The sequence below is a fragment of the Python bivittatus genome, unplaced genomic scaffold (assembly GCF_059951505.1).
Source record: "Python bivittatus isolate LINGU-HERP-01145 unplaced genomic scaffold, Pbiv_v1 ctg000670_np1212, whole genome shotgun sequence".
Lineage (NCBI taxonomy): Eukaryota > Metazoa > Chordata > Lepidosauria > Squamata > Pythonidae > Python > Python bivittatus.
In genome coordinates, this window is record NW_028277094.1 from 8,217,271 (window position 1) to 8,232,359 (window position 15,089).

Below are 15,089 nucleotides of genomic sequence, written 5' to 3' on the forward strand. Positions count from 1 at the left end.
ATTTCTAAGACCTCTTGTTCCAAATTGGCTTTCAGATTGACTCCAGCATGCATTTAATCCTTTTTCTGCAGTATCCCATTTTGATAACCCTAGCCCAAATATGAGCAAGGGAAGAGCCCGTTTCTGCCATGGCATTCACATGAAAGTTGGGGCCCGTCACTCTTTTTTATCAGCCAGCAGTGTCCAGTGTAACTTCTCTGGAACGTAGAAATCAAACATCCTCCACATTTGCCACTATGGAAAATAGATGTAAGTATAAATTGGATAGTCTTCCTGCAGAAAAACACAACAGTCCAAACAAGGTGAATTCCGTTTTGCAGGTTGACTTTAAAATGGGTGTATTTATATGCAATATAGCCATCTGATTTTAAACCTGTTAAGAAAATACCTTCCAATGTTTTCCCCATCTCTGGGTCTTCCGCAGATCAATAGGAAGCTTAAGGTAGAGAAATTTGTTTTTCTTCCATCTCTCATTTCTCCTGTCCCAGTTAGTTCCCCCCAGTTAACCACATAATGGGAATACCTTAAATTTGCACACCTAATCTTCCTTTCCACCAATAAGGAGATGTGACTGGATCGGGAACTGATTGGTTGAAGAAGAGGGCCACAGTACTGTCCAGGATCCCTCTTTCATCCTCAGGAATGTGAATCTAAGTTAAGATGAAAAGCCCGTAAAGTAGCCTAGGAGCACAGTTGCACAATGCTCCCTTCCAGGCTGTTGAAGCTATTTTATTTTTGCAGTGAAAAAACAAGAGCGACTTCAACACAGGTACAAACTATACAGAAACCCTGCAGAGAAGGGACAGAAAACTTTATAGAGTTATGTTCCTGATTGCCCCAATTTAGCCCTTACGAACTCCTTCACAATATTTGGATTAGGTTTATGCTTATTTTACCTCCATTTATGTATTTCCCCTTCCCTTACTAATTATCTTTGAATCAAAATCATGCTTTGTGATCAAACCTTATATTTAATCATTTGTATCCTTCGGTAATTTTTTGGTTAACCCATGTAAGATTTAGGGAGATTTAGGGAGCTCGGATTTTGCAAAGAGACGTTGATGGAGAAGTGGAGGGGGCTCATCCCCAATGAAGAAAACTCAGTCCTATGTGATCTGTGTTGAAGAATACCTGCATGAATGTAGGATAATGATATTGTATTTACAGGCACGCTGACCAAGAGCATATTAATGCATTTTGGGTTTTTTTTTTTTTTAAGTCACTGTGCCATTATGGTTTTTGCAGAAGCTGGGAGAATATTTCCCCATGTTTTCTAGAGGATCCTTAACCCTGTCTGCTCTCTGAGCAGAAATGAGCGTTTCCATCACTCTCTCTTTTTTTTTAACATTGTCACATTGCTCAAGCTTAAGAGTACAAAAGGTACAAAATGGAATGAAAAATAGAGGTACAAAAGGCAGAATGAAAGGTAGAACATCAATGAAAGCAGGGTGAAGGAGAATTTGGTGGCACGTGTTCCCCTTCCCAACCACTCACCCCTAGTAGCATTTCCTTCTCTCTCTTTTTTTTATAATAACTTTATTAAATTTAAAAAACCAGAAAGATAAAAACCAACAAGAGCTAATAATTAAGAAAGAGAATAAAGAGAAAGAATAAAGAGAAAGAAAGTAAGCAAAAGTGCAGAAAAAGGAACAAGCAGAAATACCAAAAAAATGACTTCCAACTTCTTTTACAGCAGATATAAGTAAAACGTGCATTAAACACTAAGATTTCAACTTAACATCCATTTTTTCTATAATCTATTAATTTTACTAATCATCAAATCCATATATCATAACTTCATTTTTTTCTGTTTTCCACAAAAAGTCTAAAAGGGGCTTCCAATTAGCATTAAAATTATCCAGTGTCTTTTCTCTAATCAAAGCTGTCAATTTCACTATCTCAGCCAGCTCCATCAACTTTACCACCCATTTTCCATTGTAGGTAATATTGAATCTTTCCACCGTTGAGCATATAAAAGTCCCGCCGCAGTTATCATGTAGAAAAACAAAGGTCCGTGAGATTTCTCCAGTTGTTTATCCATCAGCCCCAAAAAGCTGCATTTGCTTCTTGAGCGAGGGTCGGATTTCAGAAAGCAAAGTTTTTCTTTTCCTGCACATCTTTCAAGGAGATAAATCATCCAGATTTTTTTTTCTTTTTAAAACTAGGAAGGCCGAAGCCTTGTAATTCCTGTGGAGGCCAAAAGATTTTCTTCCTTTCTCCTCTCTGATGATAGAAAGAGAGCTCTGACTGTGGAGAGGAAAACTAGGAGTTGGAAATGTAGCAATCAGGCATATCCTTTGTACGTGGATAACTGTGGTTTCAACACATCCTCCACCCCCAAGATCTCTAGCTAGGGCTGGGGGCAAAAAATTCTTGCCTTATACAAAGTCAAGTCATACTGAAGTGCTTGATTAACAATTGGACTCTTGATACCAATTGACACTGGGTTTTTTTTTTATCTTACATTCTTATCAAATGTCATTCATCGTAGTGGAGATCCGAGAGCTCTACTTTGCTTTGTTTGTCCACCAAGATAAGTCAGCACCAGTTCTGTTTGTGATGTTTCATAACATAGAGAGGCTTTGTGTGTCTATCCCCCTACTTTATGTTGACTGTTGATATAAATTGCCCAAGAACTTTAGTGTTTCAATGCAAACCATGCTACTTTCAATTATTTGGCATGTATGTTTCAGTGATGGAGAGCTTTTCCAGGCATATTTCCCCAGTTCAAGCTCTGCTTTCAAATGGAGCTACCATTGTTTGCATAGAACGTTTAGCAGCGTACCTTTTTTACAGGTACTGTTTTTGCATTTTTAATCAGGGGTAGACGAATACCGATCTAGCAGGCACCTATATTCCTTTCATTACGTAGCCTAATGGAATGGAATGCCCAAATGTGCTCAGGGGGGATTTTTTAAAAAATAAAAATCCCTAGAGCACATACTTGGCATGCAGAAAATTTTAATATCCAAAATCTCCTAGTAAGGCTGAAAAAGTCCCAGCGCCAGCCAGTGTAAAAATACTTAATGAATAATGACTTGTGGTTTTTCCCCCCTCTGCTCTTGTTTGCACTGTCTCCTTCAGTGTATTTGTTTTTTTTGGGGGGGGGAGTTTTGTTCTTGCTTTCATCCCCTAATACTTCCATATAATATCTGCAGCCGAAGCAAATATTTCACACCAGCCAGAAAGCCACCAGTGCAAATCGGTCCCTCTTAGATGTGACGTACGTATGAATGCTACGCCTTGTGCAAAGTATGTTTTATCTGTTCTTTTCCTTTAGAAAGAATCTATTCTTTGCAATTGGCATTCAGTATACCCACACACAGGCACACACCTCTCATTAATATACGATAGCAAGTATTCTGTGTTTGCGAGACATGGACCCATTGCCTTAGTCAGAGTCATCCAGTGGTGACTATAAAAGAGGCGAGATGGGTTTCAGAAATGGAGGCAAGAGTTCTTCTAAAGTTCCCTGCAACAGGCAGTAAAAAATATAATTTGTTTATGCTTTACTTTGTGGTCCTTGGTTTCTTTCTTACTCTTACCTCTTTTCAGCTGAAAGGAGAGCTTCAGGCATTGAAGACCAAGCTTTGGAAAATTTAAATATACAAGTCAAGTTGACCTAACCTTTGTCAGCAAGCTTTTGAAACACAGTGAGGGGATGATGTGGGATAAGGTTTGGAAAAAGAAAGCCATTACTGAATAAGTAGGGTATGTATCCAGCCGTTTAGGAGAAGATACAGTTGTGCTCAGTCCAACACGGAAAGGTCTCCTTCCAAACCAGGATTCAGTCATAGAAATGCTCTGACATTTTCTCCATTTAAGGCAGCAAAACGAATCCATTAAAGCTAGGGTACGCCATCTCTTGAGGGAACAAGGCATGTTTAGAATTGGATGGGCACGCTTGCAAAATGGCTATTAGGGGACACTCACCTGTTCACAAAATGCCTAGCACAGAAGGCATTTTTGCCATTTACCTGAAGATAAGAATTCTACGCCCCCAGATGGTCTCACCATGGCCTGTGTTCTTTGTGAGGCTGAAGGACACTATTGCGAATAACCAGGAATTTGCTTTGCCTTGTACCAGACCAGCTGTTTTTTTTCCAGTTCCGATAGGACAGGCAGCCTGGTGGGTAACAAAGGAGGTGTTTGGGTGTGTATGAAAATGCGCATTAAAATACTTCCCCAAGAGTTACTCCATCATTCCCATACCCGCACAGAAAGAGAGAGATTTCTTGGGCCATTGGCTTCCATGCCGAATGCAGGATGCAGTGAAAAGAAAGATTTATCCCTCTGGGAAGCAACCGTACAGCTCTCAGAGCAAGTGCAGATGACGGTGAAGTATAAGCTGCAGCTTGGAGGCACTTTGCCCCTTCTGCTTTGGGCTTCTTTGCAAGGAGAAGCAGAACAGGAATACCTGAAAGGAATTCCAGACAGGGATCTTTCCCAGGAGATGAAATTGGGGCCCTCAGCAAGCAAAGTGAGGGGACTGAGCTCAGCGTGGTGACTAGGCATGGAAGCAATTCGGCAATGGTTGCTGAGGCTTGACACTGATTTCTTCCTTCCTTCTTTCCTTCCCCCTCCCCACCCCCCCAAATTACCCGCTGTGACTCTGCTGCAATGGATGCTCCTGCACTGATTATCCTCACTTTCAGCCAATTCAAGTGTGGATTCATCTCTGCTGTGACCTCCTGAGTCTGCTGTGATACTGGGCCATCTTGACAACTTAATTAAAGTGAAAGGCTGCTTGAAATACAACTTTTTATTCATGTGTTTTGGGGCCTGGGGTGTGCTTGAAATGATTCCCTCTCAAATGAGAGGCATCTTTTGGGAATCTAAGGCCAGAGAGAAAGGAAGATTGGCATTTATGAAGCTAGGCAGCTTACAACAAATAATTTCCCAGTCAAGTTTCCAGGATTCCATGCTATCTCAGAAGCCTCTGTCAAAAGCAAAAACCCCATTGACTCAGTCCAGACACTGGCATGCAAGTCTCTATAAAGGCTGTCAGCTGTGGGGCAGCAAATGTCGACATTAGGTAAGCTGTATTATTATTGCTTCTGCTCAGACAGATCAAAGCTTGAAGGAAAATGCTTTCCTTTCTCACCATTGTGCTGAGAAGTTGGTTATTGCTTATAAAGTTAACAGATCCTTCCGCACTTCAAGAAGTTCTCATAAATATTTCCCGTTTGATCTGGGTGTTGGTGTTTGTCAAGCCAAACAGATTGATCAGAGGGGATTTTTCTAAGAAAATTTCTGAGAACTTTTTTTTCACCCACCTCCTTGAAAGTGAGGGCAGTAAACACATACAACTTCTGAAAATAGTGGTTTCCCACTATTGGGAATGTTTACAGCAACAATGAGGAAGGAAGGAAGGAAGGAAGGAAGGAAGGAAGGAAGGAAGGAAGGAAGGAAGGAAGGAAGGAAGGAAGGAAGGAAGGAAGGAAGGAAGGAAGGAAGGAAGGAAGGAAGGAAGGAAATGCTTTTCTGGACAATTTCTCCTACTTCAATGAAGATTGTTTGGTTGTTTGTTGATTTTCTCAATCATCTTATTATCACAATTTTTAGGGAAGCATAAAGGTAGTCCTTTGCAAATTGATTTTCAGCAAAGTTGTGTTCCAGGCCACCTCCAATATAAACAGTGAAGTCAGTTGACATAACTTGATTCCCAGAAAAAATTAAAACAAAATACAAGCAGAGGGCAGAAAAATTAAAAATGACACTTTAATTATTCATTGCTGCTGGCAAAAAACCACATTAGGGGTGGCTGGCTGTAGCCAGTCTGCTTTTGGCTGGCGATTACAATTACTGGCAGAAAACGAGTCCCCTGCCTGGCCTGTTTTTTGCCAGCAAGCAAAGAACAAGATGCGCTTTTATGGTATCTCGGCATGTGCAGTAGTCACCACACATCTCCCTACCTGCAGTGGTGTCGTGACACTGGCACACAGAGGATGGGCTTGTGCATTGACTTCATTGTAGGGTGGAGCTTCCCATAACATTCCCTGCTTTGCTGCAGACCACTTGTTTTAAGCAAACAGGAAAGAAAATGCAGAAAGCTCCTTATGAGCTCTGTCGGGAAAATGTGAATGTGTTACCAGATGGTACAGGTTAAAAGAGGACGAGCTCATCCTAGTTATTCTGCATTTACTTTCTCTTGCCGAATGCTTCTGCATTCCTTTTCTTACCATTACAAAAATAACTGCTTTGTAGGGAATGAGAAGAATATGCAAGCAAACGTGCAGCTTTGTAAATTAATCCCCTTTATATACTGACAGGTTTGCCTTTGTCATTCTAGCAGCCGAAAGCTCAGTTTGCAGCATGCTAGCTCATTTGATGTTTGAAATGCAAACTCATTTTTAGTGGCTACTTTGCAACAATAGTGTGCCTGAGCTTAAGGGAGAAATAAGAGCCGTTGAGTAGAAATATTCTGAAGTGCAGTTAAACTGATTTAATAAGGCCGGAAGGCAGAGGGATAAGTCCCTTTCGTATTAAGCTGGCTTTATTAGCACAGTCGGTATAGCTGTGTGAATCTGGCCTCTTTGTTTCATTAATTTGCATTTTGAAATACAGTATTTTCAGTTGAATATTCCGTGGCAGAGAATATTTCTTGGAGCAGAGAAAAGCTAGATCATACCTGTCCCTCATTAACATCGAACTCCATTATGTGGTTTCTGATAAGACATCAGGCATATTCTGGATTTCTTTTTTAACAGGTGCAAATTCTGCACACAAGAAGAAGGGGGGTGGGCAAGGATTCTACCTCATTGTCTTCATCAACTTGCATGTGTAGAGGATGACTCTGAGCAGCAGAGCGCTGCTTTCTCCTATGGAGGTTTTCCCCTGATTTTCCAAGGGTTCTATCCCATGGAGGTAGACTTCATGAATAAAATGGATTCTGGATGTAGAAGTGGATTCTGGATGCAGGAAATGAAGGCAGCAATCTCAGAGCAAGAAGCAAACACCTAGAATCCAGACTAAAAAAAGGGGGAGGTGGGTCCCATCCCTCCTTCCCAAAAAAGAGGGGCCTCAAGCCCATTGCATTACACAGGCAGGAAAAAAAGGTGCACTGATTTTCTTATAAATAGGGCTTGCATTTGAGACCTAGCAGTTGCTAGAATTCTTTCATAATGGCTTCCTTGCAATAAATCCTCTGCAGAGATTCGCATCTTTGAAGTCCTGTTTGCTCTTGCTTCTAGTTTTAGTGGTATTGAGAGAAGTGTGACAGCAATACTACCATGTTTGTCTCACTCTTTTTCCTCATGTGTGAAGGGTACACACATTAAGAATGTCTGACTTTAGCTGAGGCCTCTTTTGGCCTCATCTCCACCCCGCTCTGGATCTGCTTTCTGAGAAAGTCGGGGAAGCATTGTGAAACCTTCAGATAGAGCCTGGAAGGATCAGAACCTTGCAGTATTATTTTGTTCTACCTTTTGCTTACATGGAATATACTCTGGATTATTTACACCCAGATTGCTGGCACCTCTCCAGAATTTCAGAATATTCCCAGCCATACAAGTGAACTAGAGACCTTCTATACCCCAGACGTGTGTCTTATTCTCCAGACTACAATAATCAGAGCTACAACATTTGGCTGATTGATCGGTTAGTTTAATCAATGGGGGGGGGGAACGTTTGCTTGATTAACAGGTGCCATCCAATTAATTGGGTGGCAAGTTAAACAGATTATTTTTGTCGCAGCTATTAAAACATGGAAGCTGCTGGCGCTATCTCAGAAGATATTTTGCTTTTAGCAGTGGGTATTACATAAGCCATCTGCAGTCATTCTTTCGATGTGAACCTCATCGATGGGAACCAGAAGCAAATTGCAAGCCCAACCCCACCTGCCACTCCACGGCAGTGTTCGCATGATATCCCAACCCATGGGTGCTTAAACTGTCGTTGGCTGATTGACATGACACAGTGTCTCAAGCAAACCAGTATCTGCCTTAATGTGTCATGTGAACGTGGTCAACGTGCAGATTGTGGTCAGCCACCTCCATAGACAGACCCAGGAGGCTCACCAACCCCACCTGCCCCTTTCTGCCCCCCACCCCATGTAATTTCACTGAGGAAGAAAACTACTGAGAAGATGGAGACAGGAATTCCTAGAGATGCCAGTCTTAGGAACGAGGAGAGTCAGCTGACTCACCAGTGGCCCCATTCTGCCAGCCCTTCAAGGTAGGCCAGGTCAAAAAAACTGCCATGGCAGAGATTTCAGGAATGCTGTTTATTGTAGCAAGAATAACTTGCTAGAATAATAGAATCTTGAAAGCCTCTCAAAGTTTCTTTCTGCCCCATCTTATGACAAAACAAAATCAAGGAAGGGTTCCTTTGAGATTGTTTCTCAATGTCCCTCTTTCTTAGGACTTATAATCTCTTGTTAAGTCCCCCTTAGCAGCTTGCTCATTCCTCCCTTATCCCCAAGTTTGGGTCTACATTCCTTTATACATTCACACACATGTTTAATAAGGCTATTTAAAAGCTCTAGGAGCTATATTCGTACAACACACTAAGTTTGGCTAATGTTAATGTTGCCTAATCTGTGGTGGCCTCATGAGTAGGGTGATTTATATATAAATCACATTTATAAGCTGCCCGACTCAGAACAACTTTGGGAGCCGTACGGTTAAGTTGTGGTGAACTTACCCTGTTTCTCAGCATTGTACAAATCTAGAAGACGGATCCGAGAATATGTGAACTCAGCCAATAAACAGACACAGGGTGGAAGTGGGGTCAGTTGACCGGGGCAGTTGCTTCAATTCCAGATAAGACTGGGCTAAATAAGTGGGTTGTTTGTGTAGATTTGAGAATTTGCATAGCGTGCTTCCCCCCAACACACACAAAACGACCACCATGTCTCAGTCTCTAATTAACAGTTAACTCTGGCATTCAGCTCTGAAGTCACTGAGTAAAGATGCAATCCATAGGAATAGACTTTGGCTCAGCACTTTGGACTAAAAAAATCGAAGTCCACTTTGTTCTCAGATTGCAAGGGCACCCTCTGGTGTTAAATATCTGCCCCTGCTTTATAAATTGAGAGGATCCTGTTTAGCAGAGGACTTGTTTAACCATAGGCCTCTGATGCTTAATTAGACAAACCAGGAGAGGGACAAGAGATTGAAAGAAAAGTAATTAAAAACTAGAGTGCTGGAAGATTTTTCTCTAATACAAAATGCAATTAAGCTGCATCAGAAACCTTGGACGGCTTGACATCCCAAAAGCCTGGATGGAGAACCTTTGGAGAAGCAGCGTTTTCAGTTTTCAAACTGTCCCTGATGGAACCCACTTTGAAACAACGGTGTGTCATGTATGTGTTTGACTTTTTCTTCCTCTTGGCTGGATACTAAATAAAATTACTCTTCTAGGAAGTCCTCTTCCTTCCATGCTTGAGTAGCCAGAAGCATATCCGCCCCCTCTCATCCTAACGCTAAGGCATTCTGCAACGGATGGGAATGTCATTGACATCCACGTCGTCCGTCTGAAGTATTGGAATGGATGACAGGGATGGCCGTGATATTCCCATCTGTTGCAGAAATAGACATGGCAATGAGAGGTAGCTGGTAACATTGGGGTTTCCTGCTTTAGAACCTGTTTTCTCTGTCACATCATTATCTGTCGGAGTAACCCTACGGGAATGAGTTTCAGCAGGTAGCAAGCAGCCTTGACTGGATTCAGAAGCTAAACAGGATTGAATCTGTTAGTACTTGGATGGCAGATCACCAGAAAATTCCAGGTGAGGAGGGGAAGTTGAAAAAACATCGTGAAAAAGGCAGTTCCAGACCACTGTGGCACTCCTGCCCAGATGCATGGGTCTGTCCATGCAGTCAATGGGTGTCAAGCTTGACTTGGGAGTGTCTTTACCCTACAGGAGCAAGCTTACTTTTTCGTACAAACAACGAGAAGTCCACTTCCTTTTTGCACACTGCTGCATGGAAATTTGGGACAGATGTGATGTGGCTCCCCAGCTTTGGTCTGGCCGAGGAAAATTAATTACCAAGCATGTCAAAATATTGAAAATAGTAACTAAGAATCTGCAGTTGATGAACTGACCTTGTTTAGAGACTTTGAGAATCAGGAGCTCTCTTAGAATATAGTGCCATTTTCATTTTCAGTCCTTTAATTTGTCCTTTAATAAATGCACTTCTTCAGTTTTGGTTGTCCCTTCAAATTTGCACTTTCAGAGACTTGGAAAGATTATTCAGTTTCTGCAGTAGGAATAGGATTTATTCAAAGACCAGTCGCTCCTGGCTACCAAAGCATGTTTTCTCCAAAGCATGGGGGTAGAGAAATATTGGGGGTACGATCATGGATGTTTTCTGGCTGGTCACATCCACTGTGGCTGTCATTCTGGGAATGGACAAATTGTCCCATTATGGTGGGCATTTCATCAGGGTTTCAACATTCCAAATATATCATTGGCCCAAAAAGAAAAGTGACCTTGAATCCAAGCTTCTTCCTCCTCCCGTACCAACCCCAACTCCAAAATTATGCCTTACACAAGCATCATCAATCAGGAGATGGCATGTTTTCAGCCAGGTTTGCTCAGAAGTAAGCTCATTTAAAATCAGCAGTGCTTACCAATGAATAAGTATGGATAGGATGAGATCACTTTCCTCTTAAATTCAGCTTCTAATAACAGTTTAAGGAAGGGAATTTGAGCTCCATGGTGCAAGTTTATCTTCCTAATGTACAGACAGAAGTATGCCCACAGTGCTTTGGTTTTTCACTTTGTTATTTTATTGATACTATATCTCTGTATCTCTCTGTTTGTTATTTCTTCTAACCATGTGAATCTCTTCAGGAAATTTGCTTAGCATTTATAGAAATTAGATGTCTCTCTGGAGTATTTTTCATTTCCTCTCATTTATTTCTGTAGTTTCAAAAAGAAATCTTGCTGGGTCACTGAATAGAAAACATGTAGCCCCAGCTGTTCAACCAGTACTTACAGCGCAGCAGGGCGGGCCACGTAAAGGGCAGATGCTGTTAGTTCTGATTGACCAAAACTCTTTAAATAAGTTTTAAAAACTCTTTCTCACATTGTGGTAAGTGCCTTTTCCCATTAAAGTCAGACGAATTGCTGTATGTTTAGGTGTGTGCACAGATCTTTATAGAAACATGGAATGTTCGATTCCATAAGGTAAATTTATTCCCATGGAAGTAGCCAAAGGATTGCAATTTTCAAAAAAGTCTTCCTAAAATAGCCTTTTCCCACATATATCTTGTATTAGAGTTTTGCAACAGTATTTGGCTTTTAATGATGTGCTGGAGACTGCACCAGGAGTGTGATGCATTGCAGGCTTATTAAAAAGGGGCAAGGCTTTGATCCTACAGTCACAACTACCATCTTGACTTAATGAAGCTCCCATTCTATCACATTAAAAATCATAATCCTGCAGTAACTTTTAGTAAGGATTTGGAACTACCCCGCAAAGATTTGAGCAATTCTTGCAGCTTTGGGAGTTTCAGCTTTGCCTAGAAAGATCCTGAGCGACATTGTGCTATAGTATTTATGGAATTGCATGCAAGAGTTTGATCCTTTAAAAAAAGGAGAGCAAAAATTAAAATCCTCAGATGAACATTATTCCTTGATGGAAACCTGGAGAATTAGGTTTGATCCACCTCTCTTTCACAGCTTCTTGCCAGTGCCTTCTTACACCCCCCTGGAAATAGAAGTTCAGAATCACAGTTGTGATCATTCTTGGCATCAGAAGAAGCATGAAAGTGAAAGAGATCCATACTGGTCGCAAGCATAGGTGTGCATAGGTCTATATGGATTCCCACGTGCAGATTAATTCTGGGCACCCAGATCAGGGCTGGGAGAAGCTTCTAGCCAAAGCCTTGAAGATTTCTTATTAGTCAAGGCTTGCCCAGTTGCACTTCAAGAGACCAAAACCTATTCAATTGGGATGTGTGTCCCAATATTTTCACATAACAAATTCATTTGCAGCGAGTCACTCTGGTTATTCCCAATCCACTCAAGACAGTCCTTCAGGGCTATCTCTTAGTGAAAAATAAATCCAAACTATAAATTTTAAGAAGCAAACTGTCTGCTGTTATGTTCTCTTGCCACAAACCATCACTGTCATTTTCCTCTCGTGTTGCTTTCCAGGTCAGCCACTCAACGTTGCCTGCAAAGCATTTTTTGGCTTCAGCGGTGAATCAGGCCCCATGATCTACTGGACACGAGGAGAGAAATTTATTGAAGAACTCGAAAATCATATTAAAGAAGGTGAAATCAGGTACATAACTATATTGCTTGTATTTTCACCCCTCCCTTGTAATGTAGAAAACAAAGGAAAAAAATCCATTCTATTTCCAGAAGGTGAACTTTGCAGGCCCGTTATTCTGAGATGCAAATTATTTCCTTGTTTGGAAGCTGGTTTGCTTCCAGTGTCCATTTGAACTGTTCATCCTTGTAGTTTTTGCAAAACATGTACATAGGCAGAACCTATTTGTGTTTCCAAATTATATTTATTTAACTAAAAGAGGAAGATATTTATTTACCATCCAAAGAGGAAAGTTTGGTTTTTAAAAAAATCCTTGTCAGTCTCTATATTCTCAGTGAACTCAATGCAACCCTTTTATTTTAGAATTTAATTATTTGGGGGGAAATCTAGCTTTTCCAATTAATAGGAAGAGTCACTTTGCTGCTGCCAATCTCTGTCTGTCTTCTCACTTAAAGATTTTAAGGACTTGTTTAGCATTTAGACCAAAACTAAATTCAAAGTACCCAAATCTGATGCAATTCTTGGGTAACAGTCTTGAATTTTGGCTATCCTTGTCCAAAATATGGATTGCTTCCTGGGAGAGAAATGAAACATCTATGACCTCTGAACTCTCGGGCATCATCTTCTTTAGCAATGGTGTCCCCAGGACAAGAAGACAAATTCTATCAGGGGTGCTATTTAGAGGGTACCTGAGAATGCTCAATGGTTTAATGGTATGTGGGAATGACCTTGGGAGACAGGAGGAAGAGCCGCAGCTTAGGCAACTGTCACATAAAAGGTATCTCAGCCCACAGAAGGAAAGGGGGTGTGGGAAGCCTCTCAGAAGGGACCCTCCTTAGTTTTCTGGAAAGTAAAAGTAAAGGAGGGGAGAAGTGCTTTCAGGCTTGCAAGGTTCTGTCACTGTAACCTTACAATTAAGGGTGTGTTAGCACTCATGGTTGGTGTTTCCTGTCTGGGCTACTTCAAAGGGCTGACAACAATCTTTCAAGTCTCAAAGTACTTCTCTCAAAGTACTGTTATCCCATACCATTACAGTGGGTGATGAATGTCTTTCATTTGATAAGAATCGTTGTGAGCTCTTTACTGCCATGGCCTGAGCGGTTGTAGAACTCACCTGATGTGGGCAGTGGGAGCGACAGAGGGAACTAACGGTGGCTGTAGAAGATGGCCATTTCCTTCAGGATGCACCAGCATTCCATGTATATAGATTTATTTTCGATTTTGAACATCTTAAACAATGTTCTAAAATGAGCCTGGAGGGCTTGCTGAGTGCAACCTCTTAGAAATTCGGTTTCCAGGATTAAAGTTACCTCTAAGCGGTGCCTTCTTTTTTCATGCATACATGGAAAGCTTTTGGGTGGTGGTTGTTAAAGAGTGGAGGTTTAACAGAGGGTCCTTTTGATGTGGTCTCCCCATCATGGTTAGGACTCTGGATGATCTGCTAAATTAAACATTCTTTCCAGGTGGGTTTTTAAGATTGGCAATGAAAACATGGTATAGATTGATTTGACTTTCTTAAACACACACAGATAATAAAGAGTCTTTCGTTCTGGCCGGAGGGTTATGAATTGTGTCTGCACTCTACTGGCGAAAAGAATCTGCAATGTATTGTAATGCTGTAACTTGAGGTTCTTGTTTGGAGTCTACCCTGCCTAAATCACTCTCTCATCTGCAAATTTTTCCTGCCAAGTTTATAAAACAGTGTACAAATCTATCCAAAGGGCTGCCCGTTCTATTAAGATTGCCATGCCCACTGCACAAATATACACACACTCCACTTTTCTACAGACCCTGCTGTCTATTTATTATTTTTAAGATAGAAACTTGATTTGGATTAGGTGTGTTAAGGGTGAAAGTGGAGGCAGTTTAAATTAAACCTATTGTTTTCGCCAGTTTGACCTCTTACTACTCTAACTCACCCAAGTTAATTAGAGGTCCTTGAAGTCTCCAAAGGGTGTGAGGAATTACAGGAAGAAGTACCCAAAAAAACAAACAAACACTCGTCACTTATGTTAGCTGACGTGTTAGAAACAGTGAGGCTTATGGTTAAAAGCCAAACAAGGTATACAAAAATCTCTGCCTGACTTAGAGAGGGAGAGGTTGACCTAACAGTTGAAAGTTTAAAGTAGATTCTAACCTAATGCACTGTTGTTGCTAATTACATCTGAATCCAGATCTCATTATCTGTGTTTTGCTGTATGGGTATCAGCCCTTCAAGATAGACCAGACTAGGAAACCAGAGTTATCAGTGCTAATACTTCTTTTATTGTAAGGTTACAGTAACAGAATCTTGCAAGTCTGAATATGCTTCTCCTTCCCACCATTTATCTTCATGAGCACTAGGGAGGGTCAAATTTCTCAAATTACATTTCTGCCCTGGACTCAAATTTCTTTTATCTGACCGTTGTCTTGGTTGCGGCTCTTCCTCCTGTTCCTCAAGGTTATTCCCTCTGTCCATTACAATGGGTGGGAACCAAAGAAAGGGGTTTAATGGCTGTGTTTCTCTCTTACACATGTCATACATATTAGGTGGGTTCATATCTTCTGCTAAGCCATTATATGGTTGATTAGGTCTTGGTAGAAACAGACCTTGTGTTTAATAAACTATGATTTTTGACTTCATATGTTGCTGAACAGAGACTCTTCTGTCTGTAAAGCAGATGTCTTATCACTGAGTTATAGTCCACTTAAGCTCCTACTTTACTTCTCCCACTAAAAGCTAATAAAAAGAAATGTTTTTGCAATTGTCTCCTAATTGATGGGGTCAGAGGATAAAAACACCACACTGCTGGGGTGACACAAGTTCCACTCCTTTCATACATGCCCTGGGATGTCACACCTCCCCCATAAAAGGGGCGGAGCTTA

At 41.1% G+C, this 15,089-nt stretch overlaps 1 protein-coding gene across 2 annotated transcripts in view; it reads left to right on the plus strand.

The window, feature by feature from the left end:
• The window catches only part of IL1RAPL2 (interleukin 1 receptor accessory protein like 2), a 359,966-nt gene that overhangs the window by 328,985 nt on the left and 15,892 nt on the right, over positions 1-15,089 (plus strand). For both annotated transcript variants that reach the window (XM_088151668.1, XM_088151669.1), the window contains exon 11: positions 12,107-12,236. In XM_088151668.1, coding sequence (XP_088007794.1) covers positions 12,107-12,236 — 130 coding nt within the window. The remainder of the gene's footprint in view (positions 1-12,106; positions 12,237-15,089) is intronic.